The sequence below is a fragment of the Stenella coeruleoalba genome (assembly GCF_951394435.1).
Source record: "Stenella coeruleoalba genome assembly, chromosome: 14".
Taxonomy (NCBI): Eukaryota; Metazoa; Chordata; class Mammalia; order Artiodactyla; family Delphinidae; genus Stenella; species Stenella coeruleoalba.
Window position 1 is genome coordinate 23,634,351 of NC_137160.1, and position 27,511 is coordinate 23,661,861.

Sequence of the window (27,511 nt, forward strand, 5' to 3'; positions counted from 1 at the left end):
GATGTGATTCAGCTCAGTCAGCATGAATTCAGCTTTTAATTTGTGCCAGGTATGATAGAAGCCAGAAAGTTGGAACTGGGTTGGGGGTGGGAAGAAAGGATGGTAACATGAATCGCAGGTTGGTCCGAGGGCCTAGCGGGATCACTAACATTGCCTCTCTGGCAGGTGGAAAGGTGGGTCTAAAGGTTAGAATTGGATTTAGGAGTTAACATTGCAGTAAAAGGTGAGATAGGGGGGCATGGCTGAGAAGAAAGGTGAGATCTGGGAAATAGGCCACTGTTTTACTCAGGAACCAGGAAGAGAAAGCAGAAGGTGTGGTTAGCGAGGCTGGGAAAACAAGAGGAGATAAAATGAGAGGACAGGGGTGGACAACAGTGTGGGGAGAGTCAGTTACCACCCCATGCTTCAGAGGGAGAAGGCAATTTCAATAGAAGGGGGCTGAGAGGGAGCGGCTTAGGAAGGAATTAAAGCAGTGACTCTTAACCTTGACTGTCATTAGAACCACCTGAAAACTCTTAAAAAATCCCTTTGCCCAGGCAGCATCCCAGGCAAATTAAATCAGAATTTCTGGGAGTGGGAGCCAGGCATTTGTCTTTGTAAATGTGATTCCAATGTGCAGAAGGTGTTGAGAACCAGTGAATTTCATGGGACTGGGCAGTAAAAGCTACCACTTCAACAATTAAGCCAGAAAGGAGAACAGAGGAAAAGTCAAGAGCGAGCTGAGAGAGAGAGTTGCTGGTGGAGAAATGGGAACATGATGGAGCACGGTGGTGAAGGCAAGGGGATCTGGAGCTGAGGTGCGGTTGAGCCTTAGCGAGGAGTCTTTCTTAGTCTGAGAGGGAAGAATCCCCCAGGAGGTGTGAAGACACCCCGTGCTGAGCCCCACCTCCAGCCCTTCTGATTGAGTAGGTCTGCAGTGAGGCCCCATATTTTGTCTTTCTAAAAAGCTCCCACGTGTTGCTGATGGCCCTGGGGGCCACACTTCAAGAATTATCAGAATATAGGGAAGGAAACTACGCAGACAGATTTTTGAGGGAGAGAGACATGATGGAATCCTTTCTGCTCTTGCCAGTGATATGAAGAGCTCCCTTTGAGATCCAAGAAGAGTTGCCCAAGCTTTGGTCACTGCATTTGTCAACACTGGAAGCACAATCCTTTAGAGTTATGGAGGAACTTAAAAAAATCAGGTACTGGGGTCCCACCCTTCACCAGTGAATTGGAGTTCCTCAGGGTGGGGGTCCCTTCCTTGGAACTGTTAAAGCTCCCCAGGTGATTCTCACTGAGGAGGCATGGTTGAGAGGGTGGCAGGTGGATTAAATGGGGATCCTACCTTCCAAGTGGGAAGGTCTTAAATGGGATGAGTCTAAGAATCACCTTCCCGGGAGTGGAGCTCCGGGACAACTGTAGAGATGGATGCTCTGACTGAGAACCACTTTCAGAGGCCATCCCTCATTCAGGTACAAATGCCACCTCAAAAGACCGTGTCTCCTCCTACAGCTCCTGCTCTCCCTTTACTGACTCCTGCCAATTATTTTCCTTTTTGGCTGAAATTTCTACTTTTTGTTGGAAGTGGAAGAGGGAATGAAGCTGCCAAGCGTCACTGGCAGAAGCGACAAAAGTAAATGAGATAGGGAGCGACCGAGGGATTGAGAGTGTGCGTGAGAGAGGGGAGAAAATGTGAGGTTTCCCAGAAAAGCAAACAATTTTCTGATGGGGGCGGCCAGGAGCCTAGCTGGAAGCTGTGGGTGAAACCCGCAAAGTGGAGAAGAGTTACGACTCCCACGTTCTGATCAGGATTTCAGCGCAGGGAGCTGTTTGGCGCAGACAATCTTTAGTATATCCAAAACGCCTTAGTAACCGTCTACACATAACTGAATTTTAATAATGAAAATGTTAATGCCCACGTAAAACCCAGAGAAAAATGTATGGAGCCTTTCGGCCGCAGGCATCTCTCCTTTTCATTCCTCTTCTCCCTTCTCTGGTGCTTCCTCCTCTTTTTCTCTGGTCTCCAATGGGTCCCCGCCCAGCCTCCCAGAGCGCAGTCTGCGCAGAGAGGGGGCGCCGCGCGGCAGGTGTCGGCAGCCGGCGCGCACCTGTCCCGCGAGCGCCCGGTGTCCAGCAGGGGGCGGACGGCGTCCGCTCCTCGCGCGGCCCCGCCCCTGGCCGGGAGGACCCCGCTGCGGCGCGGGGCGCGGGAGGCGCGGCCGGCCCGGCCCCGCAGGGCTCAAAGGCGGCGGCGGCGGCGGCGCACCGGCAGCCGCCTGGGACGCGCGCCCGCCCTCTTCCTCCCGCGCCGCCTCCCATACCTGAGCGGGGAGCGGCGCCGCGCGGCCTCTCCCCCGCCCGCCCGCCCCTCCTGCCCGGCCGCCGCTGCGCCGCCGCCGCCGCGGGAGTAAAGGTCGCGCGGGCCGAGAGCGAGCCGGCCGCGGCGCCTCCAGGAAGCCGGCGGGGCAGGTCGGGGAAGAGAGAAAAGAACCGAGAAACTCTCGGGCAGCCCGGGAAGATGGCGCCAGACGGGCCGGCCGTGGACTGAGAGCCGCCGGGGCCGCGAGGAGCCGCGACCCGCCGCCCCCGGGACACGAGCGAGGGCCGCCCGCTGGCCACGGGGTCCGGGCTCGGCCCGGCCCGCGGGGGTCATGTCGGTCAGCGAGCTCTACAGCCAGGTGAGTGCGGGCCGCGCCGGGCCCGGGCTACGGGTGAGGGCTGCGGGGCGGGCGGCTCTCGGGGGCACCTTCTCCTGCGGCTCCGCGGGGCTGGGAGCGGCGGGGGACGCCTCTCACGCTCCCCCTCATCGCCGCCTCCGCGCCCCGAACTTCGGGTGGCGGAGAAAGTTTGGCTGTTCCGGGAGCGCCCCGCGGTGACCGCCCGCGGCTCCCGCCCCGGCCAGGGCTGTCCCCCGCTCCCCGACGCTCTGCCGTCTCTGTCGTCGTCCCGGCTCCGTCCGGCTGAGGTCCCCGAACTGAGGGGGTGTCCCCGCCAGCTCGGAGCCTAGGGCGCGGGGACCGCCCCCCGCGGTGGTCGCCTGCTCGTGGACCCCACCTCGGTGCTCTGCAGCGTGAGCTCCCGAGGGCGACCCTCTCGAGTGCAGCGAGGGGAAACCCTGAACTTGGGGGTGGGGTATTCCTCAATTTGGGGGTGGGGAGAGAAGGGGACTCAACCTGCTGTGAGGGGCGCGGCGGCTCTTGGGTGGGTAAGCAGTGGGTTAAGGATGCTCGAGGGATCTGGAGAGAGCCCAGGGAAGCGCATTCTTACTTTGCCGCGGGTGGGCATTTTGAGGCGGCCCCTCTGGGTGGGCACTCGGTGGGCTTCAGTCATTGCGGGAGGGGGTCGGAGTAATGCTGACTCGGGAGTGGAGTGTGGATTTCCAGGATGTCTTCAAGGTCAGAATGGATGCGCAGGGCTCCTTCCTTAGAGTCGGGAACAGGTGCGGCCGCAGGACTCCCCGCTTCCGCAGCAGTTGCCGTGATTAAAGTTAGAGACCAGCCACCGCTTCCCGAAGCGCCCACAGCCGAGCTGCAGCCGCCCGGGCCCCCTCGGGTTTCAATTTGGCATTGAGGGGCGGTTGAGGGGGTGAGGGGCCTTTAAGCTACCCCTCCCCCCTTTAAAAAAATAAGTTTGGGATGTCCGTACACCTCGTCCGCCGGTTTTTCTTCTCTGTGGCCGGGACACGTTTGACAGTGCTTAGTGCCCACCGATTCGTTTGCAGAGGGGTGCGCGGTGTGCTCGTGGGTTATGGGTGTGTGATTCCCAGGACTTGGGCCCGGGCCAACAGGTCTGGGCGGGGGAGGAAGAGCTACTTCCGCATCCTCACCTGGCGACTGCTCAGAGCTGCCCCCGCGCGTGGGCGAGCCCTTCAGCTGGGTGGGCTGGCCACCCCTTTTCGTTTGAGGAATTTTCGAATCCCTTCTTCCTCCTGGAGGGGGACAGGGCCGAGGCGGGAAGACGCGAGGTGGCAGTGGAGGGTGTAACCTGGCTGGGGGCGGGGTCACCATAACCTGGTGCACCTGCTCCGCCCCCACCAGGTCCCCTGGCAGCGACCGCTGATGAAAGACAGCTTATGGGAGGAAAGGATGTGAGGTTCGAGCCAGGGGTGAAAACTGTGGCGTTTCTGGCTTTGGAAGAGCACCCTATCCCGTTTACCCGTGGGAGTCTTGGGAGGAGCCCTCGAAGTTGTTTCCCTGAAGCAGTTATCCGGAACCTCAACGGGAGGCTGGAAACCAGCGAGGCAGGGAAGCTTTGTCACACTGAAGTGCACAAAGTATACTGAGTGCACACTCAGTATACCTGCAATATATCATAAAGTACCTTATCAGACAGTAACTAATTGCTGTATTATATGAAGCTAAAGGACGATTGAATAAACCCTTAAGTTTTGGATCCCTGATTTTGAAAAACAAGAACACTGCGTTGCTTTTAAAGACAACTTTCAGGGAAAACGCTCAATTTGATTTTTAGTTAGAAATGAGTATACTGCATGTTAATTATTAGAAATGATGAGTTAGTGGGAGTCTGAGCTAAAGTTCCAGTGTGCTTTTTCTTCTTTTAAAAAATTATTTATTTTGGTTGTGCTGGGTCTTTGTTGTGGCGTGTGGGCTCTTCATTGTGGTATGTGGGATCTTAGTTCCCTAACCAGGGATCGAACCTGGGCTCCCTGCATTGGGAGCACAGAGTCCTATCCACTGGACCACCAGGGAAGTCCCCCAGTGTACTTCTTCTTGACTTACGGATATAGGGACAAAAAGGGTTCATGAGGAAAAGGTCTTGGAAAGGTGCTCAAGGTGCTTAAGAAAAAAAGTAGCTTCGTTGGTGTGAGCGTTTGGCATACTTAGTCCAAAAAGAGTCTTAGAATTTCTCCCTAAGGCCCAGGAACTGTACCTCACTGTTAATGGGTTTCTAGTTCTTAATCATTTCTAGGTTTATGAATCTCAAATTGAGATTCTTCTGTGTCCCACGCAGTAGCTTCCAGCCAGATCGCATCTTGAGCAGCTGTTACTTTTTCTGGCAGAGTTGAACACACTTATGCTTTACTACGAGAAGCAGTTGTGTTCTTTCCTAACCACTATCACTCCACTTGCTAGGCTGGATTCTCAGTATGCACATGAATCGTAAATTATACAGAGAAATCGTGCCTGTGACTCAGATTCACTTTGTTTCTTGGGAGAGATGATTTGTTCATTTTAGTGTATTATCAAAATATCCAATGTTCCTTTTTATTTTTAACTTGCTAGTGGGCTTTTCTAATGTGATGAACACTGGATCCAGGCATGCACTTTAATGTATTATGCATGATGGAAATAGTGATCTATTATGCCAACAGCATTTATGAGTGGGATGGAAATTTTAAAGCCCTTTATTGATTATACCTGTTGCTTTAGTGACATGGTAGGAAGATATTGTTACTGGAATATGAGACACCTACTTAAGTATATAAATTAGCCTGTAAGTACTATAAGTGGTTTCAGGTAAGAATTTGGTATATTAGTCTATTCCCAGTTACCGAAGAAAAGACTTTCTTCTTTTCCTCCTTCCACGTTAACTGTTTTCTTGCTCTTCTCTTTGTCTATCTGTTCTCTCCAAATGGAGGCTTATATGCTATGTGGATTTCTTTTTGGAGTTGATTTTAGTCATTGGCAAAGGGCACTTCCCATAACAAAGGCACTCCTGTTTTCGGAAGACCCAACCCCTTGCCTTTGAGAAATTACTTTCTTTGTACTGAGGTTTTTCTCAGTGGGAAAAGAGAATCAGAGTCAATGCTTTGAGGGTGATGTCAAGGTGAGTCAGCCTCATCCACCCTTACAGAAACGTGGTGCTGATGATGGGCTCTCTTGTCACAGATGGCACGTATGTGACAAGTGTTAGTACTTTGCTTCCAACCCACAGGAGAAGACAATATTGTATAAATCAAATTAGCCCAGGTCCCAGGAAGATTCCCAAACATGTGCAAGCATGGTAAACATGATTTGATTATGACAAATGCAGAAAATAGTCTGGTTCTTAAAGTATAAAATATATAACCTCTTCTTCAGGCTGAATGATACAACTCTTCTCTACACAAGGGTTATTCTGGATGAAAAATTTAAACACTGTTCTCTCAAGTGATGAGGTTTTCCGGATGCTGCTTTGGTTCTAGCCAGCAGAGTGACCGGGAGATCACCAGGCTGAGACCAGCACCTTCAAATAATCCCTATCCTGGTTGTTTTTTAGTTGACAGGTGGTGTTCTGAGCAGTGGATTTTTGAGTGCAGCTAGGAGGTGACTTTACTAGTGGACATGCCCTTTGTGTGTCAGTGATGGCTTTGAGCTCAGGGGCCAATCCCTTGGAAAGTAGAACTTGGGCTGGTGTTCTCTAACTGTCCCTTACCTGCGCATCAGGTAGTGCAGCCTTCTCCCAAGTTTCAGTCTGGAAGGCAGCAAGAGGCTCATGTTCCCTCTGTGCCCACCGGTAGAGACACGAGGACCTGGAGGCCAAGGGTAGCAGAGGCCGCTAGTGCTCTTCCGCCTGCCCTGTGCTGTCCTCCAGCGCACTGCCCGGCGCTGGCTTACTCCCAGCAGTCAGCACCTGTGTCACTGTCAGAGGTTCCTGGAGCCTGAGAATTGATGTCCCCCAAGGGGACAGTCCTTTAACCAATGGGAGTATAACAGCTGTAGCTTCCAATACCTCCACCTTGGGAATAGAACAGCTCTCTGGTGAGGCCCACGCAGTTTCCAGAACTCCCGTGCCCCAGGCCTCTCCACTGGGGCCGCTTGGGAGAGCTTGCTTTTCAGCTGCTAGTTTCTTCCCATTTCCTTTCTGTTGACGTGCTCCTAATATTTCATTTCATTAGCTTCAGGATGGCCACCCGTTAGAAGGCTGTCTGACAGCTCCAGGCCTGGTTGGAGTCTAAGTATATTATTGTGCTTATTTTGTTCAGCAGAGAGAGAGCATTCTCTTGCTGTTGGAGGGCCTCTGAGTAGAAACTAAATCGACATTTTAAATTCTGGCATGTGTGTGTATGTGTTTTGATACCGTCATTTTCTGTGGTACAAGTTAGCTATACCTGTACTGCTTATAATATATAAGTCCACATACAGCCCTCCCTAAGTGATAGAGTATTTGTCACTATCCAGACAGGATTGTCAGGGTAAACCTGGACGGGTTTGAAATACTAGTTGACCTCTGTTTTGTAATTCAGTAGCTTCCCAAAAACCACATTAAAAAGCAGCCCATTTTAAAGTGAGCGGAGCATGTGTGCCCTGGTGTACTTGTATACACAAGCACATTTTGCATCGTCATTGGACAATAAAACCGAAATACACAAAGTTAACTAACAATCCAACATGACCCATGTGCCACGAGCAGAGAGCAGATACTCATAGTTACAGACATTCTATAGAGCCATTGGTCAGGTGGGCAGTGGGACATGAGTGGGCCCGGAAGAATGAATAGGCTTTGAATACACATGGAGACTGAGAAGGGCACTGTCAGTAGGAGATGGTAGAGTGAGTTTAAGCATGGACAGCCATGAGTAGTAACTACAGTAGTATTTTAAAACTCTTATGAAAATCTTAGCCTTACAGAAAAGTTGCAAAAATAGCAGAGTTCCTGTTATATATTTCCAGATTCCCATGATGTTAACACCTCATAAGTAAGGTGCGGTCATTGAAACCAGGAGATGAACATTTGTACAACACTATTAACTTGTCCTCAAGCCTGATGGGAATTTCACCAGGTTTTCCACTACTGACCTTCCCTGGGCCAGGAGTGCATGTAGCATTCCACATTGCGTTTAGCATCACAGCTGCCTCGTCTCCTCTGATTGGTGACAGTTCCTCAGTTTCAATTTCTCCTTTTGACCTTGGCAATTTGAGAGTACTGGTCAGTTATTTTGTAGAATGAACCTCAGTTTGGGTTTGTCTGATGCTTTCCTGCGCTTAGATGGAGGTTATGCATTTGTGGCACAGAAGCGATGTGCCTCAGTGCAGCATCTCAGGAGATCGGTGATATCAGTGTCTCATTACTGATGGTGTCACTTTGATCCCTTGGTTAAGGCGATGTCTGTCAGTTTCCTTTTCTTGAAGACTGGTATTTAGAAACTAAGATCTGGGTGCTAGGTGTGCTTATTATTGTTTATTAAATAGTCATTTAGGGATTACTGAGCCTAGAACTCAAATGTTGGATTATGCAGCCAAGGGAAGAAGAGTCATGTATGACCTTGAAGTTTCCAGCTTGAGGATGGACAGAAATAAAGAAGTCGAGATGGGGCGAGGATAATGCTTGATTGTGACACGTTTAGTTAGGGGTGACAATGGTTTGTCTAAGTGGAAGTATTTACATCTGAGGATGTATGAACGAGCTTAGAGGAGAAATGGGTTCTGGGGTTCTTGCAAATAAAAGATGCCCAGGTATTTGCTTTCCTCTAAGAAATGCAATTGTCTTACAGCATGATTTTAATAAAGATGAGATCATGACCTTGGCATGGGCAGTCTGGCCTCTTTGGTCATGATCTTGCTGTGGACCGTATGGGGGTAGTGCAGTTACACATTATCAACTCTATGACACTTCGGAGCAGATACTTTCTGAGCCTTGATAGCTTAATCTGAAAAATTGGCGTGGTACCTGCATTATAAGGTTATTGGAGGATTATGTGATCTGACGTACGTGAAGTGCCTGCCTAGCGCAGTGTCTGGCGCACTGTATGCACCTGGCAACTGTTCATCAGCTTATTTCCCCCTTCAGTCGTGATGCTGGATGGTGGCCTTTTCTCCTAACCCTCTCCTGCCATCCTGCAGGGGTATTGGTCATAAGGGGACTTGGCGAGAGAGAAAGGGAAGAATTGCTACAAATACATAGCAGCCTGAGGAATAGACAACCAAGGCATAGGGGAAAAGGTTCCTATCCCCCACGGCCCCCTGGGGAAGGAGAAAGAGCAGTTTGAAAGAAGCTTGAAATTTAAGCTGGGCTTCCCAGTCTCCTATTAGAGCTTTAAAGGAAAATTAAAACAATTTTTCACCATGTTCTTTTATTACTTTTTTGTTAATACAAATGATTGTTGAAATGATTCATACAATGCAAGAAAGGCAAAGGCTCTGTAATCCCTTTCCCAGACAGTTCCTCTTAACCACTGATGTGTACTAGACTAGCACCCAGTGTCCAGTAGGGTAACCGCATGTGACTATGAGCACTTGAGGTGAGGCTGCCCTAAACTGGGTGAGTACACGCCAGATTTCCAAGATTCAATACAAAAAATGAATGTAAAATATCTCACTTATGCTTTTTTATGTTTATTAGATGTTCAAATAATATTTTGGATATAATGTGGCTACTAGAAAATTTAAAATTCCACATGTACTTTGCCTATTTCTGTCGGGCGGTACTGCTCTAGACTTAGGCACGATGCAGGATATACTTATATGTATGGCATGATCCCATTTTTTATTTTAAATCTTAATCTACTATGGCTTTTTTCTCCCAGTAGCATATAAAGGCAGTTTTACCATTTTAATGGCTGCATAATTGGGCACTGTATGGTTGTGCTGTAATGTTTTTAACCATTCCCATTTTGATGAACGTTTAATTGGTTCCAATTTTTTGATGTTGTGAAAAATGTTGCAGAACATTCTTGGAACCTTTCAGTATTTTTAGGATAAATTCCCCAAGGTGGAATTCCTGGCATGCACTTTTATGAGTCTTCATCGATAAAGCCAGTAGTCTCCAGAAAAGAACTGGTCTGTTTCTTCACCCCTCCCAGGCACTGGTCATTGTTTCCTCTTTTTAAACGGACACTGAACAGTTTATTTTTGTTTAAAGTTGACTTACATTGGAGGGTTGAGCACCTTTTCATATGCTTGGTGTGTTCATTTGTAGTTTTCTTTGTATTTCCTCTGTTAAGACATTATTTATAATTCTGTTTTTAATCATTAAATGATTATATTTTTAGACATAGGAAGTCGTGGAAACCAGAATGTTCAGGATAAAATATTACAAATACATATTTTAAATAAGGCACCTTGGCATGAGTTTCTCCCTCGCTTGTTTGGAGCTTACGCATCTCTCAGCCCTACAATTGGAAAAGCACTGGTTATGACAGGTACCGTTTATCAACTGCTTTTGAGCCAGGTCATTTCTAAGAGCTGTATGTGCACTCATTTAATAATAACACTATGATGTAGGCACCCCCATCATCCTCATTTACAAACGACGGACCTCTGCCTTACTTGTCCAAAGCCACACTCCTCGTCTGACCACTCTGCTGCCTTCCACGAGGTTCTGTCCCAGTGATGGTGGGTCTGGAACATCATTTGTGCATAAAAGAGGCCCTAACATGGAGCATTCTTTCTACCAGCACTGCCCTGCCCGCCAGCAGCCGGGAGAAAGGAGAAAGGAAAGTCTCTGAGTACAGAAAAAGGGCAGATGGTCTGACCCATAGTTCTTCCCTCGGGGATCTGCTGCTTTGCCTTCCACCACCACACGCAGCCCCTAGACAGCCTGGTGCTTCTTAAAACTGTCCCACATTTAGGCAGAACCCTTGTTTTTGGCTCTCCTTAGGCCACGTAAGCCCCGAAAGAGGGTCACATCTTCAAAAAGGGGTAAATATAACAATCAAAAGGTGTACATGAAACTCAAGCAGTGTAAAATTACTTGATTTTAAATCTAACCCTCCTTTCATCCCAGGGCACTGGTCTGCTTTCCAGCACTTTCCCTGTCTCCATCTCTTTCTGAAGCATCTACTTTCCTATCCTGCTTGATGTCTGATGGGCGTTTCGTTCCCTTTCTGAGCTAAGATCAGGGAAGTAGGTCTGCGACTCCTGGAAGCTCTCTCCCATCTGCCCACCTAGCTGAAGGTTTTCACATTTATGGGTGTGCCCTGCTCACTGCCTATTGGCTGGACAGGTGTTTGGAAAATGAGCTCACCTTCACTCAGGATGTCAGCTTGACCATCAGAGACAAGGCCCCTTCCTCCAGCATATGAGGGGAGAGCCTTACAGGAGGATACCCAGGACCCAGACCATTGCCTATTACAACTTTAGGTTCTTATCGGGGACTTTGTCAAAGCACTTTGGAAGCTCCTCCAAAGCAGGAGCATTTTAGGTTTGATATGAGGAGGAGGTCCTCAAGTTGTCTGGGTCCTGGTGTCGGTGAGCACTGGTATATCTTGCTAACTTGTTGTGGGGATGATCAAGCTTATGTATCTGAGCTCCAAGTTAATGGCATATAATGTTCCTCTTAAAGTTTATTCAAGGGCCTATGCATTATTCCTCTCCTTTGAACAATTCTAATAGTGACATGGGCCCTGTAGGCTTTTCTGTCTTTTGCTGAAGTTTGGGGAGGAATGAAGAGGCCCATCAGGAAAGATACTTAATGCTTTTCCTGTAGAGCTTTTGCCATTATAAAACTCAAACATGTAGTGGCATGAAATCCTAAAAGGAATGAGAATACCCAGATGCCTTCTGCATGGAATTCAAAGACTCGGCTTATAATCTCTTCAGCACTAAGCAATTCAGGTCCCCTGGCTTAGAGACTCCACAAGAAAAAAGGTACCGGGCAGTAGGTTGTCAGTTCTACTGTATCGTGACCTGGCTACTGTGTATTTATGGGGTAGATGAGAAGGTAACACATTTGAATTGGTAAATTGTGCTGTATTCAACTATCTTTGTGTGCCCTGGCCTTTCAGTTTAGACTCTGGTTTAATTTCCTTTTGCTAACTGCCCACCCAGACCCCAGTGCAGTCCCACCGATGGTAAGATGCATGCTCAGAACCTATTACCTGACTTCATATGATGCCCAGCTTAGGTATCACTTAAGGTGTTTCAGAGAGGAATCCACACAGAATCGACACCATTTTTATGAATTTCTGAAATCACCAAAATGAACAGTATTGGTGAAGGACATACATGTGATAAAATGAGTAAAAACCAGGGAATGAGGGACAAGGCAACTAGAATAGTAGGTATCCGGGGAGGGTGGGGCTGGCGGGGGAACAGAAGTGGGAACAGCGCTGCTAGCGGGCTACGAGGTTTCCTGACGGGTTCACGGGTATTCATTTTATTGCTGTGCTTCATCAATTACATATTAAAAAAAGGTGATTCTGCAGAAAATAGGGTGAGTTACAAAGCCAAAGCTTAAAAAACTTTGAGATTGTAGGTAGTTTTAGAATGTGTTTCACTGCGTGCAATCGATGGTTGGGTGTGTATATTTGCACAGCTGCTCTCGTTGAAGATGTAGGTTGAATCTTCTGCTCACATCCCTCACTTTTCCCAAGGTAGGGTTTTGCGTACTGTAGGGACTCAATAAATGCCCTTGAATTGGTTTAAAGACCACCTGTACTCCCTTCCTGTTTCCAGGCCGTAGCCCTTCGAGGAAAGCCCTTTCTTCACCAAGGAGCCACATGTACCGTCATGTTATCTGTCATTTGGGCTTAGAGTACCTGGTGGAAAGCCCATCTGTATCCCCTGGCACTTGCCTGAATCTGTGGGATGTGGAGCCCCTGTCAGGAGATAATTAAATGTTGTTTTTCTTCTTTTTTATTGTTGTGCGCAAAGGCTTGGCACAAGGTATGAACGTGGGTTAATAGCAAAGCAACATTTGTGGATATGAACGCTAATATAACTGCCTTGTTTTGGAACATCCTAATTTCACACAATTTTGATCATGTGTATTTTTTTGCTCTTACCTTCCTAAGGTTATCATTTACATTAAAAGCATAATAATTTTTTTCGCTTAGCTCAAATTTTTATTAACAGTCTCATCAAGACTCGTGGATACTTGCGTGATTAGGTGGGGGTGAATACGGACTCCATCCTTCCTGTGAGATCGAACAAAGCAGGCAGCAGTGAGTCAGGGAGGAAACATCGGATCGAATTTGCTTCAGTCGTCTTCTCCCACAGGAACAATAATAATACTCATGGTTTTCATCTGAATATTCATACCATCTTTTATGTTCATCACTTGGCCAGCACCTGTAGAGAGCACTTTCTACCTGCAGTGATGCGTCACAGCCCATGCGTGAGGCAGAGACGAAGAGCCCATCCCTGCAAAGTAGTCTCTGACCTTGAGTTCTTCCAGTCCAGTGGTTCATTTGTTGTATGAATAAGTATTAAGGAGGTATTTGTACATTAAAAGGAGATAAATTGCTCTGTCTTGTTTCATCAGATTTAATCAAATTCTTAATTTGCTTACACTTGCTAATGAGAGCTAATGTGTATTTGTGAAATAAGGAAAATGAATGTCTCCTTAGCCACAAACTAGTGTTTCTTTGCTATCAAGCTGCTTGCTTTTTTAATGGTCATTTTACTGTGTATACATGTGTGTAACTATGTAACAAGCTGTGTGCACCGAAATGGTAAGAATACCCTTAAAATGTGATTTTTTATGACTAACACGTCCAGTCCTACCTGTATGAATGCTGGTTCCTTCGGGATGTTCCCTTTGGCAGAGGTACAGGGATACTGGAGCTCATCAATACTTCTTCTGAAATTGGCTTCAGATCTGATGATGCATTCTTTTTCCTTTGTATGGTGGCAAAATCTGTGCCTGGAAGGTATGCTTTCTTTTCTGGCAACAGCCAAGAGTTATTCAGAGAACTAAGCTGGTGGAGTAAGGTAGGAATTCACTGACTTATATTTCTGTTACAGGCAAAGTGTGACTTGCAGGTACTGATGGCAGTTGTGTGTGGCCTCTTACGAGCTGTCATCCTCAGGAGAAGTAGTCAGGCTTCAGATGCTCTCAGTGATCAATCAGTGTAGAGCCTCCCAGGCTGTTAGGAAAATACTCATTTGAACGTAGCAGTTCTGGTTTGTTTGGTTAAAAACTTACAGGCTCACCAAATTTTATAGTAACACTGCTTTATAGTCCCATTTAAATATATATGTATGTTAACTTATTACGTGGCATATAGTTGCCTCAGCGTTATGACAAGTATAATAACATTAATGAATACTTACTGATTTAAGAATCAAATGGAAAGCCCATTCCACCTAATTTCCTAAAATGCTCTTTTGAAGGTAGATGGAAGGATGATCTTTTTAAAAAAAGTTTAAAAATTTTTGGCTGCGTTAGGTCTTTGTTGCTGCACGTGGGCTTTCTCTAGTTGCGGCGAGTGGGGACTGTTCTTCGTTGCAGTGTGTGGGCTTCTCATTGCGGTGGCTTCTCTTGTTGCGGAGCATGGGCTCTAGGCACGCAGGCTTCAGTAGTTGTGGCGCATGGGCTTAGCTGCTCCACGGCATGTGGGGTCTTCCCGGACCAGGGCTCAAACCCGTGTCCCCTGCATTGGCAGGCAGATTCTTAACCACTGCGCCACCAGGGAAGTCCTGAAGGATGCTCATTGTACCTTCGTACCCCTGCTATGCATCAGGCAGGATAAGAAAGGAAGGCAGAGCAGTATTATTTGCAATTGCCAAAAGGAGGAAGCAACCCAGTGTCCATCATGAATGGATGGAGAAACGAAATGGGGTACATCCATACAAAGGAATATTATTCAGCCTTAGAAAGGAAGGACGTTGGTTCAGTCGGATCTGGGCACTGGCTGCAGTGACTCCTGTCTTTTCTGGCTCTCCTCGCTATGTCCCTTTCACTTCTAGAAATGTGGTCTCCAGTGTGGCTGTCTCTGGTGTCATCAAAGTGTTCAATGACTTGAAGGTGAGTAAGTCGTCTTCACCAGAGGATGTGAAGAAGCGCAAGAAGGCGGTGCTCTTCTGCCTGAGCGAGGACACGAACCTCATCCTGGAGGAGGGTGAGGAGATGCTGGTAGGTGATGTGGGCCAGACTGCAGACGACCCCTATGCCATCCTTGTCAAGGTGCTGCCACACAAGGACTGCCATTACGCCCTCTGTGATGCAGCCTGTGAGACCAAGGAGAGCAAGGAGGAGGCCTGGGCCCCTGAGTCTGCACCCCTGAAGAGCAAAATGATCTATGCCAGCTCCAAGGATGCCGTAGAGGAGAAGCTGACGGGGATCAAGCATGAATTAGAAGCAAACTGCTACGAGGAGGTCAAGGACCACTGCACCCTGGCAGAGAAGCTGGGGGCCAGCGTTTTCATCTCTCTGGAGGGCAAACCCCAGACCTGCCCACCGGGGTTGCAGGCTGCCCCCTTCCTGCCAGACCAGCGGGGCTGGGGGGGGGTCCCAGCAGGGGGCGGGCAATCCCTTCACTCCAGTTGCCAAACAACCTCCCCACCTCCTGGACCATCCTCCTCCCTCCATCCCTGAAGGTTCTGGCCTTCCCAAACTGCTTTTTTTTTTTTTTTTGGTACACGGGCCTCTCAGTGTCATGGCCTCTCCCGTTGTGGAGCACAGGCTCCGGACGCGCAGGCTCAGCGGCCATGGCTCACGGGCCTAGCCGCTCCGCGGCATGTGGGATCTTCCCGGACCGGGGCACGAACCTGCGTCCCCTGCATTGGCAGGCAGACTCTCAACCACTGCGCCACCAGGGAAGCCCCCAAACTGCTTTTGATCTTCTTCTTGGGTTGAAGCAGATTAAGCTCAAACAGGGGTATGCCTGGGGGAAGGAGCACTGTATTTTTTAACACCCCAGGTCCCCATCTGTTCCTTCCCTTTCCCATGCTGCCAACTTCTAATAGCAGTAGTGACTCTGTCCTTGTGTGTTTAGTTCTCTATATAAATGCAGTGTTGTAGAGATGACCCCTCCCCATGCCGCCTGGTTCCCCTAACCTTTTTCCCCGGTCGTGGCCACTCATGGAAGCAGGACTAGTAAGGGACCTTCAATTAAAAACAAACAAAAAACAAAGGAAAGAAGGACATTCTGACACATGCTAAACATTGATGGACCTTGAGGACATTGTGCTAAGTGAAATAAGCCAGTTATAATGTGACAGATACTATGTAATTCCACTTACAAAGGTAAAGGTATCTACAGGAGTCAAATTCATAGAGACAAAGCAGAATGGTGGTTGTGGGAGGGAGGGGAGAGTAGAGAGTTGTTTAAATGGATGCGGAATTTTCAGTTTTGCAAGATGAGAAGTTTTGGAGATGCCTGGTGGTGATCGCTGCACAACAATGTGAATGTGCTTAATGCCACCGAACTGTACATTTAAAAATGGTGAGGATAGTAAACTATGTGTATTATACCACAATTACAAGAACTCTGGAGAGAAAAGGGCAGGGAAAATACGGTGGTCAAGAGCATAGCCTTTAGACTCGATAGACCTGGGTTTTGAGTATTGGTGTCCTGTCTGTGTCACCCTCGTACCACCCCCCCCCAACCCCCCGCCCCAGCATTTACCAGCTATGTGGCCTTAGACAGTTGCTCAACTTCCAGGCTTCATTTATCTGTAAAACAGGGGTAAGAAGCTAGTACAGCCCTCAGAGGCTTGTTGATGAGATAAAATGAGAACACGTGAACTGTATTAGTTGGTGCTAATCCTGTTGCTAGGAGAAGGTCTTGTCCTTGGGAAGCCGCAGTCCAGTGCAGGACAGTGTGGGGTGAGAGCCTGAAGGGCTGGGAAGGTTGCTGTGGGTGCTGATTCACTGGTTCCAACTCCTGCATGTGGGGCGGCCCGCCTTGGATTGGGTCCTCTCATTTAGCAGAGCACCAGCATTGGTGGAGAAGCTCTAGGGCTGTGCACATGCTTTTCCTCTTTCAGGTGTGGGGAAGGAAAGAACAAAAGGAGTCTTAAAATCCTGGCTTTGTGACCACCTGTCATCTCAAATCTTCAACCCTAGCACTCCAGACCTAACTGTTCTATAGCTTAAAATTGTGGATGCCCCCGATTGTACCGGGAGGAGCATCCCACCTTGACACCACTAACAGGATGCCTGTATCTGTCTTCTGCTCTTCCTGGCACTTGGCGGATGTCTATATCTGTCTATTGCTCTTCCTGGCACTTGGCGTACTAGGCTATTTTGGTTGCAAGGGCACTTCAAGATGTAGGCTCCACTCTGAGGATGCTGTCTTAGGAACCAGGCTTAACTGATCTGAGCAGCCTGGCCTAAGAGATCAGCACAGTATTAGGATACCAGAAAGATGCTCACCCTTTCTGAGACTTTAGGGACCAGGTTATCCTGTCAGCAGCAGGGATACGTTTCCTTCCACGCCAGTGCCATTAATGTGACTCAGTTACTCTTGGCTCTGCCCTTTTCCCTGTCTTCTTACCACTGCCTTGGATTAAACACCCCTTCCTGAATCTCCAGTTCCAGTTTAGATTGGCTGTACTATCTGCTGTTATTCCCGTGTCACTAATGACAAAAGCTTTAAAGCTTTTGTAGAAAGCAGACTCTTGATTGGCTGTTCCTAGGCAGGTACACCTGGTCCAAGGAGCGTCTGAAGATGGATCATCACTGAGAACCATGTGTCTCCCTCAGAAGAGGCTGTGGATGTTACAGGCACTAGAGCTACAGTTTTCCCACTTACAGGTGCATCGGAATGACCCAGAGAACTAGCAAAAATGTAGGTGCTGCTTCTCATCCCCGTAGAGTAGGATTTGGGGGATTGAGCCTGGGATTGGCTTCGTTTTTTGCTAGGTCATGGCTATTTGTGGTACTTGGATCCTTCTGCTTGAGTTTCTAATCTGGTTTTTGACTATTGTCAATCCCTGCCTTGGTTTCTGGTGGTGGTTTCCACATCTGACCTGCTATTAGACCCTAAAAACAACACTGGGATATGGGCTTTAACATCTATTAACATAGATGTTGAAACAGCTATTACAATAGTCCAATAATAGACTTTTTTTTTTTCCTTTTTGGGTTTTGTGTGTCTCCTCTGCTAAAAATATTCTACATCTTCTTTTTCTCCAAGTGCTTCCTCTACTTCCTCCCTCCTCCCTTGCCTCACATTCCTTAACCTTCTGTAATGCATCCTTAATAAAAGCTCTAGGGATTGCCCACTGCATTAATATCCCTGAAATCTGACCGGCAGTATGAAACCACTGCCAGGCTGCTAGGGTTACACAACACTCAGCCATGTAGAGAGCCCGTACTGAATGGGGCAGACGCTAAGGGTATCAGCATGAACTGTGCTCAAGTCGCAATGTGAACCATCGCAGAAATCAGAAACTGCCTTAAATGCTGGCCGCAGAATAATGTGTCCAGGGCTATAAATAACTCCAGCAGCCCTGGAACTGTAGCCTATATCTAAAGCGATGTAGCTAAGTGCCAGCCAAATGATTAGTTAGGCTATGATTGTTTTCCACTTTATCTCACTCAGTAAGTCAACTTTGGCTTAATGCTGGAATTTGAAATCTCGCCTTAACGTTTCTTGTGCTTTGCCAGCGGGGGGTCAGTGGTTGCAGTTTCCTGATGAGCTGTGTTTATGCATCTCCGGTTTTTCCTGTGAATTTACAGGGCGCCTTAAGAAATTATAATTCTTCAGTTATTCGCTGTGGTAAACAATGGTTAGAATTTGAGTTCATGGCACTGAGATGGGAAGTTTGATCGTTTTCAGTCATACACGTTCTGGTTTAACAGTGTTACACAAGTGGGAAGTAGCACTGATGCTACTCTGTGCCAGTCTGGGCTGTGAACTCTGAGTCTGAAGCTTTATTTTGCGGAGATGTCCATTTTCAGCTCATCATGATGGCCAGAATTGCCCTCACCCACAGCTGAAATGTCTTCCATTCTTGGTCTCAATTGGTTGGGCAGTGTTAGGTAACCGATACAAGTATTTAAGACTCTTCTTGATGTCAGGCACAGCGCTGGATGTAAGAGGCGCATGGTCCTCGTTAACTTACAATTATATTCCATGTAATAAGCGCCATCCAGGAGTAGTGAATGAAGGAAGTGTCTTACCGAGAGGACAAGGGTGGTAGGACGTGACCCCCGTGTAGTAGGAAGTTGTTGAGGTTCTTGGGCTGTCATGGCAGCTCTTAAGACAGCGGTTTAGGAGGAAGTCTCACCTCTTCCCTCCTGTCAGTCCCTCAACGGGCCCTTCTGTCTCCTGCCTCTTAGCGTGGGGAAGGGCATATACGTCCCCTGCCCCAGAAGCACACTTCATTGGGTAGTGATGAAGCTCAGAATCGCATCACCCAGGGGTTTCCAGCCTCCAGAGCTGTTCCTTCTCTGAGCTCTGTCTTCTCAGAGCTCACGGAATGGGGGCCCCATTTGTCCACTTGGAAGACTGCTTTTCCTCCCTCCAGCCTCAGGGGCTCAAGTCTGCAGGTAGAACAGCTGGTTGGATGTAGGGGACATCCAGCCAGCTGACTGGATGGGAAAGGATAGGGCTGAAGTTTGGTTTGTATAGCCTTTTAAGATGGAGAAAACATCAAATAGTGATGTCAAAGAATGCTTCCCATAAATTACCATGCCATTTGAGGAGGAAGGTGAAGATGAGAGTATATAAAATCCAAACAAACAAAATGTTTATGAGCTGTTATAAGGGTATGTTTATTGTACTCTTCTTTTTGGAGCATAAAGATACAGTGTTACCCAAAGTATGGAAGAATATTTGCATGAATCTTTTCAGAGCTGCCTCTAACACTGAGCTGAACCTCTGCAGCTTATTCCTGAGAACAAAGTTAATTTAGCATCAACTTGTATCCATAAAACTTGGATTATCTTGATTTATGTAACTGTTTTAGTTTTACTCTTTCCCATTGTTTTAAGTGGGTATCATATGACGTTTTCTCAAAGCTTGGTGTTCATCATCTCCTTTATAAAATAGTACTTTTAATCTTCACAAATAAGTGTTAACTATGGTTTATCTGGTACTGGTGCACTAACTTGACTTAAGGTGATTCAAACATAACCAGAAATACAGGCAAGAAACATGTGCCAATAACTTTTTCACCTGGGATGATAAACGATGATCATAAGAGTGAACAATTGTCTTCTAGGCAAAAAATTGTAGTTTCTTAAATTGTTGCAGGCTTTAGAAAAGGCTATGGATTTTACGTACTGTAGTGAGATTGCTATCACATTAACCTCTTTACAACCTCTTTCTTATCAAGACGATGATTTACAATAGTGAGTGTTCAAAATGGAAGTTTTGCAAAGTTCTGTGTGAACTGTGCCGGTGGTGGCTCTTGGTTGGCCATCATGAAGTATCAGCCTGGATTGAGGACGAGGTGTGGAGGGGAGGATGAATTTGCAGATGTGAGAAAACAGATGTCCTTTGAAGAGGACTGAGTAATGGTGGCGCAATCCTAGAGCTTGGGTAAATCTGGCTCATGGATACACCGAAATATCAGGTATTCAGCATGTGTGTGGGCAAAGGCAAACAATTGCCAAGAAGCCAACCAACTGGAAAACAAAAAAAAATCAGTTGCGTGAGTCATCACCCTGCTTAGTGAGGATGTGCATTGGGGCGAGGGTGAGATGGAAGGAGGGAATCTGTTTCCTGAGGCAGCTCAGAGCCTCTCGAAGTGAGAGGTTCTGAAGCGAAGTCAGCCTCTTGAAGCATCTCACTGTGATGGACAGTGTGAGAGATTTTCAAAGGTGATTTTGGTACTGCTTGGTGATTTTTGCTTTATTATTGACTTTAGAATCAAGCTTCCTCACCGCCCCCAAGATGTGACTCCCCTACGTTCTGATGTTGGTGACATATTTTTAAGGGATCTCTAAAAATAGAGCTAGAGGTAGCTGCCTAGAAGAGAAAAGTGCATGGAAACTATGGCACATGAAGAACGGCTGTGGGGCCCCAGGCATAGAGGCCAGAAAAAAGGAGATATAATCCTGGAATGTATAGGGCTGTCATGTGGAATTCATGTGTTTCCTCTCTGAGTTCATCTGAGGGTCATAGTGATCATCAATGGGTATGTGCAGGGAGGTGAGTTGAGCTCGGGGTCCAGAAGCACATGGCCCCCAGTAGTGGAATGGGCTGCCTTGTGTGGAAGTGAGGGCTTCATCTCTGCAGGTATCTTAGCAGGTTGGGCACCACCCAGCAAAGGATGCCATGGGGGGTGCCTTAGAATGGGAATTTGACCCATATGCTCTTAACTTCTTGCCCACCTTGAAAGGTGGCTAGCAATGGCTGCTTCTTCGGAAGGAAAAATATAAAACTAAGGTGAGAAGGAATAATTACAAATGAACAGTAAAAGGAAGGAAGGAGTAAACCACATGCGATTCTACTCATCTATAAAAGGAAACCTAAAGAAATTTGTTTTCTGATTTTTGTTTCTCTTAGAGAAATAAGTTTCCAACTCACTTGAATTTATTCTAAGAATGAGAATTACAAAGCTTTAATTGATTCAGTACAAAATAGTTTAAAATGTGCTTTAGTTCCATGTTTTGGTGGTGGTGATTCACTGGTGGGAGGTGGAAACGCAGTGTAAGAGGACCACCTGTTACCTTTCTTTTAGGAAGAAGCTGTGTGTAGGTTGCAGGTTTGGATGCATACAGGAAGGCGGTGAGAATGAATGAAGGAGATCAGACGAAGGGCGATCAAGGTGGAGGGGGAGTGTGAAAGTCGAGGTAGGTGGGCACAGCGTGGGCTCTGCCATGGACTGGGCTGGTGCTCTGTGGACCCCTTTGCAGAGAATAATGCTCTGGTCAGTCCTAGAAGAAAGGCAGCTTGTAGCAAAGCGGGGTCAAATCCCCTGAGAGGCTGGCTGGGACCTGATTTGCCTTTTTCAGATGTGAGTTTCTTATAATGCTCTGGAAGCTGCTGATTTAGCTCCTCCTAGTGACAGATCAGAGACGTGCTGCTGTGGTGTGTCTGGCATGGCTGGCTGCCTTCTGACTCCTCCGGCCGTCACTCTGCTCGCCACTTGACAGGAGCCCTGGCATGGGGCGTGTTCTTCTAGGAAAAGGGCCTGCTGTCTGAGGTCAGATGTCTTCTGGTGTCGCAGCGTGTCTGCATCAGGCAGATCACTAGCACCCTGTGTGAGGCATTTGTATGAGCAACTGAAAGAGAAATATCGATCGTGAGAGGCACAGAGACCAGCGTGGTGTGATGGAGAGAGCACGGGACTCTCCGCTTGGAGTGATGTCTTACGTGACACTAACTGCCGCTAAATAGTGGCACGTCGATGACCCGCCCGAGTGAGACAGTGTCACGTACCTCTCTGGACCTCGGTTTCCTCACTTGCTGCATGAAGGGGGTAGGACCAGATCTCTTGCGCTTCTTCCCTCTCTAATATTCTGTGAAAGTGTCAATCTCTGAGTCCCAATCTGTACGTTTAAAAAATAACGATGCTGCCTCTTCCAGATTTCTTTCCTGACCCACTCAGAGAAGGAAATTGTTCAACCTGGAAGTATGAATTTCCAAAAGTAACTGTCTCAGAATGACAGACCCTTAGGAGCAAAGTTGTTTGTTGCTATTCCTTGTTCTCCCCATGCTCTCCTGTGTTCCAGTAGGTGGCATGATCCAATTAATCCTCCAGGGTTTAATCCTTAGGCCCCAGATCCAGGCATCTTCCCCTCAATACCCAGTCTGTCTGCAGGTCCTGTTGACTCAACTTCCAAACAGAGCCTGGAGCCTCACTTTTCACCCCCTCACTACCGACCTGTGCAGCCCCCAGGTCTCTGGCCTGGGTAGTGGCAACAGTCTCCTAACCAGCTCCCCTGCTTTTTCCTCTGTCTCCTTCCAGTCTGTTCTCCACACAGTAGTCAGGTCATTTTTGTAAAATGTCACTTGGATTCTGTCACTCTTTTGCTCGAAACCATCCAGCTGTTTCTCTTTGCATTTGGAAGAGAATCCAACCCCCTGCTAGGCCTGCTTACAGGGCACTCTCCATAATCTGGTTCCTGCTTGTCCTGACGCATTAGTGTTCCGTCTTCCTCACTGGCTGGTTCCATCCCTGCTGGCCTCCTCCTTGTTTGTTCACTGAACACTGCAGGCTTCTTGCCACCTCAGTGCCTTTGCCCTGGTCCTTCTCCATTGATGTTCTCTCCCAGGTCTCTGCGCTGGTGGCTTCTCATCACGCACCTGCTCACCTGCTGAGTCGGGTCCTCAGACTCCTTCTCTGTCACCCACTCAATCCATTACCCTGTTTTATTTTTCTCTTTGTGCTTTTCAGTACCTGGCTCTTTTGTTGGCTTGTCTTCCTTACCTAGATTCTGGTCCATGAGAGCAGCAGCTGCTCGCTCATTGCTGAATCACCAGGGCCTAGAACATGTGTAGCACGTAGAATGTGCTTGAGAAGCATTTTTTAAACAAATAAAATGACATTACATTAAAGATGGACTTTATAAAGTAATGCTGCAATTGGCCAACTCCCCTAACCTGTGTTACAGATTTTTCAGGATTAGAATGAGGGAGATGGACCCTATGACTGAGTAGGAGAGTCCTGCTTGGGTACTGAGCCTGGCCAAAGCTCACTGTGCTAGGACCCCCTGTATAGGAATATATTGGGAATTCCAGTTCCCTAGGCCTGGGTATCAGTGTGCTTTCTCTTCTGGGCCTGGACCTGCCAGTCTCTTTGCCTTCATTCATTCATTCCCTCACACTAACATGTTGGAATGTCCTAGTGCAGTTTTGCTTTAATGAACACAGGCCCCCAGTGGTCGTTACAGTGAAGGTCTTTGCTGACTGAACAGATTTGAGCAGCCATCCTGGTTAGATCCCCTTTAGAACCCACGTGTATTTTTTGGTAAATAGGCACAAGGAGGAGGATCTATTGCTGCGTTTCCAAATCTAGTTTTGGATTTGGTTGTTAGATGAGGAGCCTCTTCTGGTTCTTCCCCTGTCATCTTCTCTCTCAGGTTTGCTTCGAAGGTGAAGTGCATGGGTCTGTGCTCGGCACTCGCTGCACAGTAACTGTTTGTGACGGCTGGTTACCCATGTAGGATCATCCACACCCGCGTTGTGACTTATTGACAGAAGTTTGGTCTTAACACAACCCCTCCCCCACGCAGCCATGTGCCTTGGGCTGAAAAAACACTGGAACCCACGAGAATTCTAGACTTCTTGTCTTGAGAGATAGAAGCATCTTTCTGTTTAAGCCGGTTTGAAGCCTCTCGTAGCCAGAGCATCATGACTGATGGTACTGTCAGTTGATCATTGCCTCGTATGGTCCACTCTTTCCCACTGGCAGGATCTATCCACTCAGCACCTTCTGAACATACCTTGAGCTTTTCTGCATCCGTGCTGTATCTACCTGGAATATGCTTTCCCTCTCTAAGTTCATTCTTCCAAGACCAAGTTCAAATTTAGCTTTTTCCATAAACCCTGCCTACTTCAGCCTAAAGAACATCTATTCTCTGTAATCTGAAGCAGTTACTGTAAGCGCTCTCCATCCGTAAGCGCTGTCCATCCGTAAGCGCTGTCCATCCGTAAGCGCTGTCCATCCGTAAGCGCTGTCCATCCGTAAGTGCTGTCCATCTATAAGTGCTGTCCATCTGTAAGTGCTGTCCATCCGTTACTTGGTCTTGGCACTTGCTCATATCTTCCTCTTATGCCTCTGCTCCTGTCATTGGTCTGCACTGTTGTTGGTTTCTTGGGTGGCTGCTTAACTTTTTACGTATTTGCCTCATCTCCTTGACTTATCCAGGAGGACAGAGACCACGCCGAGGGCCTGACACCGTGTTATACATAACAAGCACTTGGTACTTGCTCATTTGAAGAGCAGGGCTGCATGGAGATGAGCAGCCAAGCATTTGAGATTCTGGTATTTCTGTAGAGTTTTGAAGGGCCTGGAACATTCTAACCGAGGGGGGACTGGCTGCCAGGAGAGTCTCAGGGAGGCAGGTGCGGTCTACTAGGGGTGCAGTATTCTTGTACCTCTTCACTTCTGAAACAGGAGTAAGAAGAGGATGATGGAAGAGTGCTGAATTTCCTGCACACTCTTCCATTAGGTAAAATGTATGCATTTCTTCCTGCTTACTCTTTTCTGACCTCGTGTTCTAGCCTTTTATAGTATAATCTTTTTTTCAAACATCTTTATTGGTGTATAATTGCTTTACAGTGTTAGTTTCTGCTGCATAACAAAGTGAATCAGTTGTACATATACATATCCCCATATCCCCTCCCTCTTGCGCCTCCCTCCCGCTCAAGCCTTTTGTAGTATAATCTTAAAGTAAGACAGGAAATATTAAAAACTGACAGTGCTGTTAATGACACACTGTGGTTTAGGTGAAAGAGCACTGGATTGGCAGCCAGGGCTCAGAATTCTTGTTACGTTTATGCCATTTCCTTGCTGTGAGGACTTGGGCCAGTGGCTTCATCTCCCTCAACTTTGTCTTCTTACGTGTTAAATGGAGGCAATTGGGTTTTCCTTACTCTACTGTTGAGAGCAAGAATGAAATTAAAATCGTGGTATGAAGGGAACTTTAAAGAGTAAGGAAGGAGTACTAGACCAGTAGGAGGCATTATGATGAGAAAAGTGAGTTGTGATTAGAAAAATGTAATACAAATTGATGGCTAGGAAATAAAGTTGAATTATAAATGAAATAGGTGTCTACAGACGTCCCCAGTTTATTGCCAGGTTAGATTCTGAAGGTTACTTTAAGTACAGTGTCAGTCTGTTCAGGCTGCTATGACAGAGTACCATAGGCAGGGTGGCTCATAAACAACAGAAACTTATTTCTTTCAGTCCTGGAGGCTAGAAGTCCAGGATCGGGGTACCAGCATGCTCAGGTTGTGTTGAGGGCCCCCTTCCAGGTTGCAGATGGCTGTCTTCTCCTTTTATCCTCACATGGCAGAAAGGAGGTGAGAAAACTGTGAGGTGTCTCTTCTAAGGTACTAATCTCATTCATAAGGCTCCATCCTCATGACTTAATTACCTCCCAAAGGCCCTACTTCCTTGTACCATCACTTGGGAGGGTTAGGATTTCAACATGTGAATTTGGAGGGGATGTAAATATTCAGCCCGTATCATTCAGCATTTAGGATCTTTCTCACAGAGACAGTGTTCTAAGTGGTGATCCAGTTGAAAAGCAAGCACTGAAAGCCTGTTTAACTCACCCTGTATCCAAAGCAGGTGCTGCTGTGGTACACAGATTGTGCACAGAGCTGTTTCTCTGAGAAAATGCCTTTGAAGACGTCTCCTGTCCCTCTTTCATTGCCTGTCCGTCAGAGTCCTGCCTCTAACCTCACTCTTCCTCGTGCTGAGCGTGGGAACTCACTGGACTTTATTTAAAAAAAATGTTTTTTAAACTTTTAATTTTATATTGTATAATTGATTAATAATGTGTTAGTTTCAAGTGTACAGGAAAGTGATTCAGTTATATGTATATCTCTTCTTTTTCAAATTCTTTTCGCACTTAGGTTGTTACATAATATCGAGCAGAGTTCCCTGTGCTATACAGTAGGTCCTTGTTAGTTATTTATCTTAAATATAGTAGTGTGTACATGTCAATCCCAAATTCCCTAACTATCCCTCACCCCCCATCCTTCCCCCTGGTGACCATAAGCTCGTTCTCCAAGTCTGTGAGTCTGCTTCTGTTTTGTAAATAAGTTCATTTGTATCATTTTTTTTTAGATTCCACATAAAAGCCATATCATACCATATTTCTCTTTCTCTGTCTGACTTGCTTCACTTAGTATGATAATCTCTAGGTCCATCCGTGTTGCTGCAGATGGCATTATTTCATTCTTTTTAATGGCTGAGTAATATTCCATTATATATGTACCACACCTTCTTTATCCATTCCTTTGTGGATGGAAACTCACAGGACTTTAGGTGGAGATGGACCTGCTGTTGATTCTGGCCAGGCTTTCCTTAGTGCCCGTGGCTGCCCAAAACACACAGCTTCTCTGCTGCCTTGTCCCTGGAGCAAATCACTGCTTTTCTGTTATTTTTTGGTAGGTTTTTCAATTAGTGATAGTGGGAAAATAGGAATGGAGTAGTAGTCCTCTGCCTATTCAATATGTTAGTTATGACTGCTTTGGCTGTGAGTGACAGAAAACCCTGCTATCGTGACTTGAACCATCATGGGGTTTATTTTCCACCATGTATGACAAGAAGTGTTGAGGTGGGTAGCCCAGGGCTGATGTGGCAGTTCTGCCTGTTTCACTGTTCTGCTCTCTTTACTTACCTTGAGACTTCACCCTCATGTCAGCATGCCTGCATTCCAGGCAGAAAGAAGGTGGAAGGGTGACAAGCAAAAGGTGCCTTTACGATATATATGAAACTTCGTTTTGAAACCATTTCAAACTTACAGAAGAGTTACGAGAATAATCGAAGGAATTCCTGTATGCCTTGGGTTTCAGGTTTCACCAGGTGACCCAGTAATGTGTTCTATAGTAAAGTAAAGGGTTCAATCCAGGATTACATGTTATACCTGCTGCTCGTCACTCTGTCAGTGGTTACCTTCAGTCTAGAATGTTTGCTCAGTCTTGCCTTGGCTTCATGTCACTGTTAGAAAGGCCCTCCATTTGGGGTAGGTATTTTGGGCCAGATACTGTGATGACCACTGCAGCCTCTTGGGTGGCACATTTTGTCTGATTTGTCCTGTTTCTGGTGGTGGTAACTTTGATCACTTCTTGAAGAGTGTGTCGGTTGGGTTTCTCCTCCGTGAAGTTACTCTTTTCTCCCTTTTGTAATAAATATTTTGTGAGAAATACTTTGAGATGATACAAATTTCTTTTTCTCGCCTCATTTTCATCTACTAATCTTATCATCTCAATGTCTCTTAAATTTATTTTTAATATTATGGTTACCACATGATGACTTGTTATTACCCTCATTCCTTCTCCATTTATTTG

General features: G+C 46.9%; 2 protein-coding genes across 2 annotated transcripts in view; both read left to right on the forward strand.

Annotated features, from left to right (window-relative positions):
* Nucleotides 1-2,283: 2,283 nt before the first annotated feature.
* MYO5B (myosin VB) overlaps nt 2,284-27,511 on the forward strand; it is a 384,462-nt gene continuing 359,234 nt past the window's right edge. Inside the window, exon 1 of the mRNA XM_079943248.1 lies at nt 2,284-2,663. Within this exon, the coding sequence (XP_079799374.1) occupies nt 2,637-2,663 (27 nt within the window). The 5' untranslated portion in view covers nt 2,284-2,636. The remainder of the gene's footprint in view (nt 2,664-27,511) is intronic.
* On the forward strand, nt 3,336-15,183 carry LOC307196950 (cofilin-1-like; the record flags this gene model as incomplete). The annotated part of the gene is made up of 2 exons (XM_079942437.1): nt 3,336-3,424; nt 14,556-15,183. The coding sequence occupies 2 exons, from the start codon at nt 3,336-3,338 to the stop codon at nt 15,181-15,183; spliced, it is 717 nt and encodes a 238-aa protein (XP_079798563.1).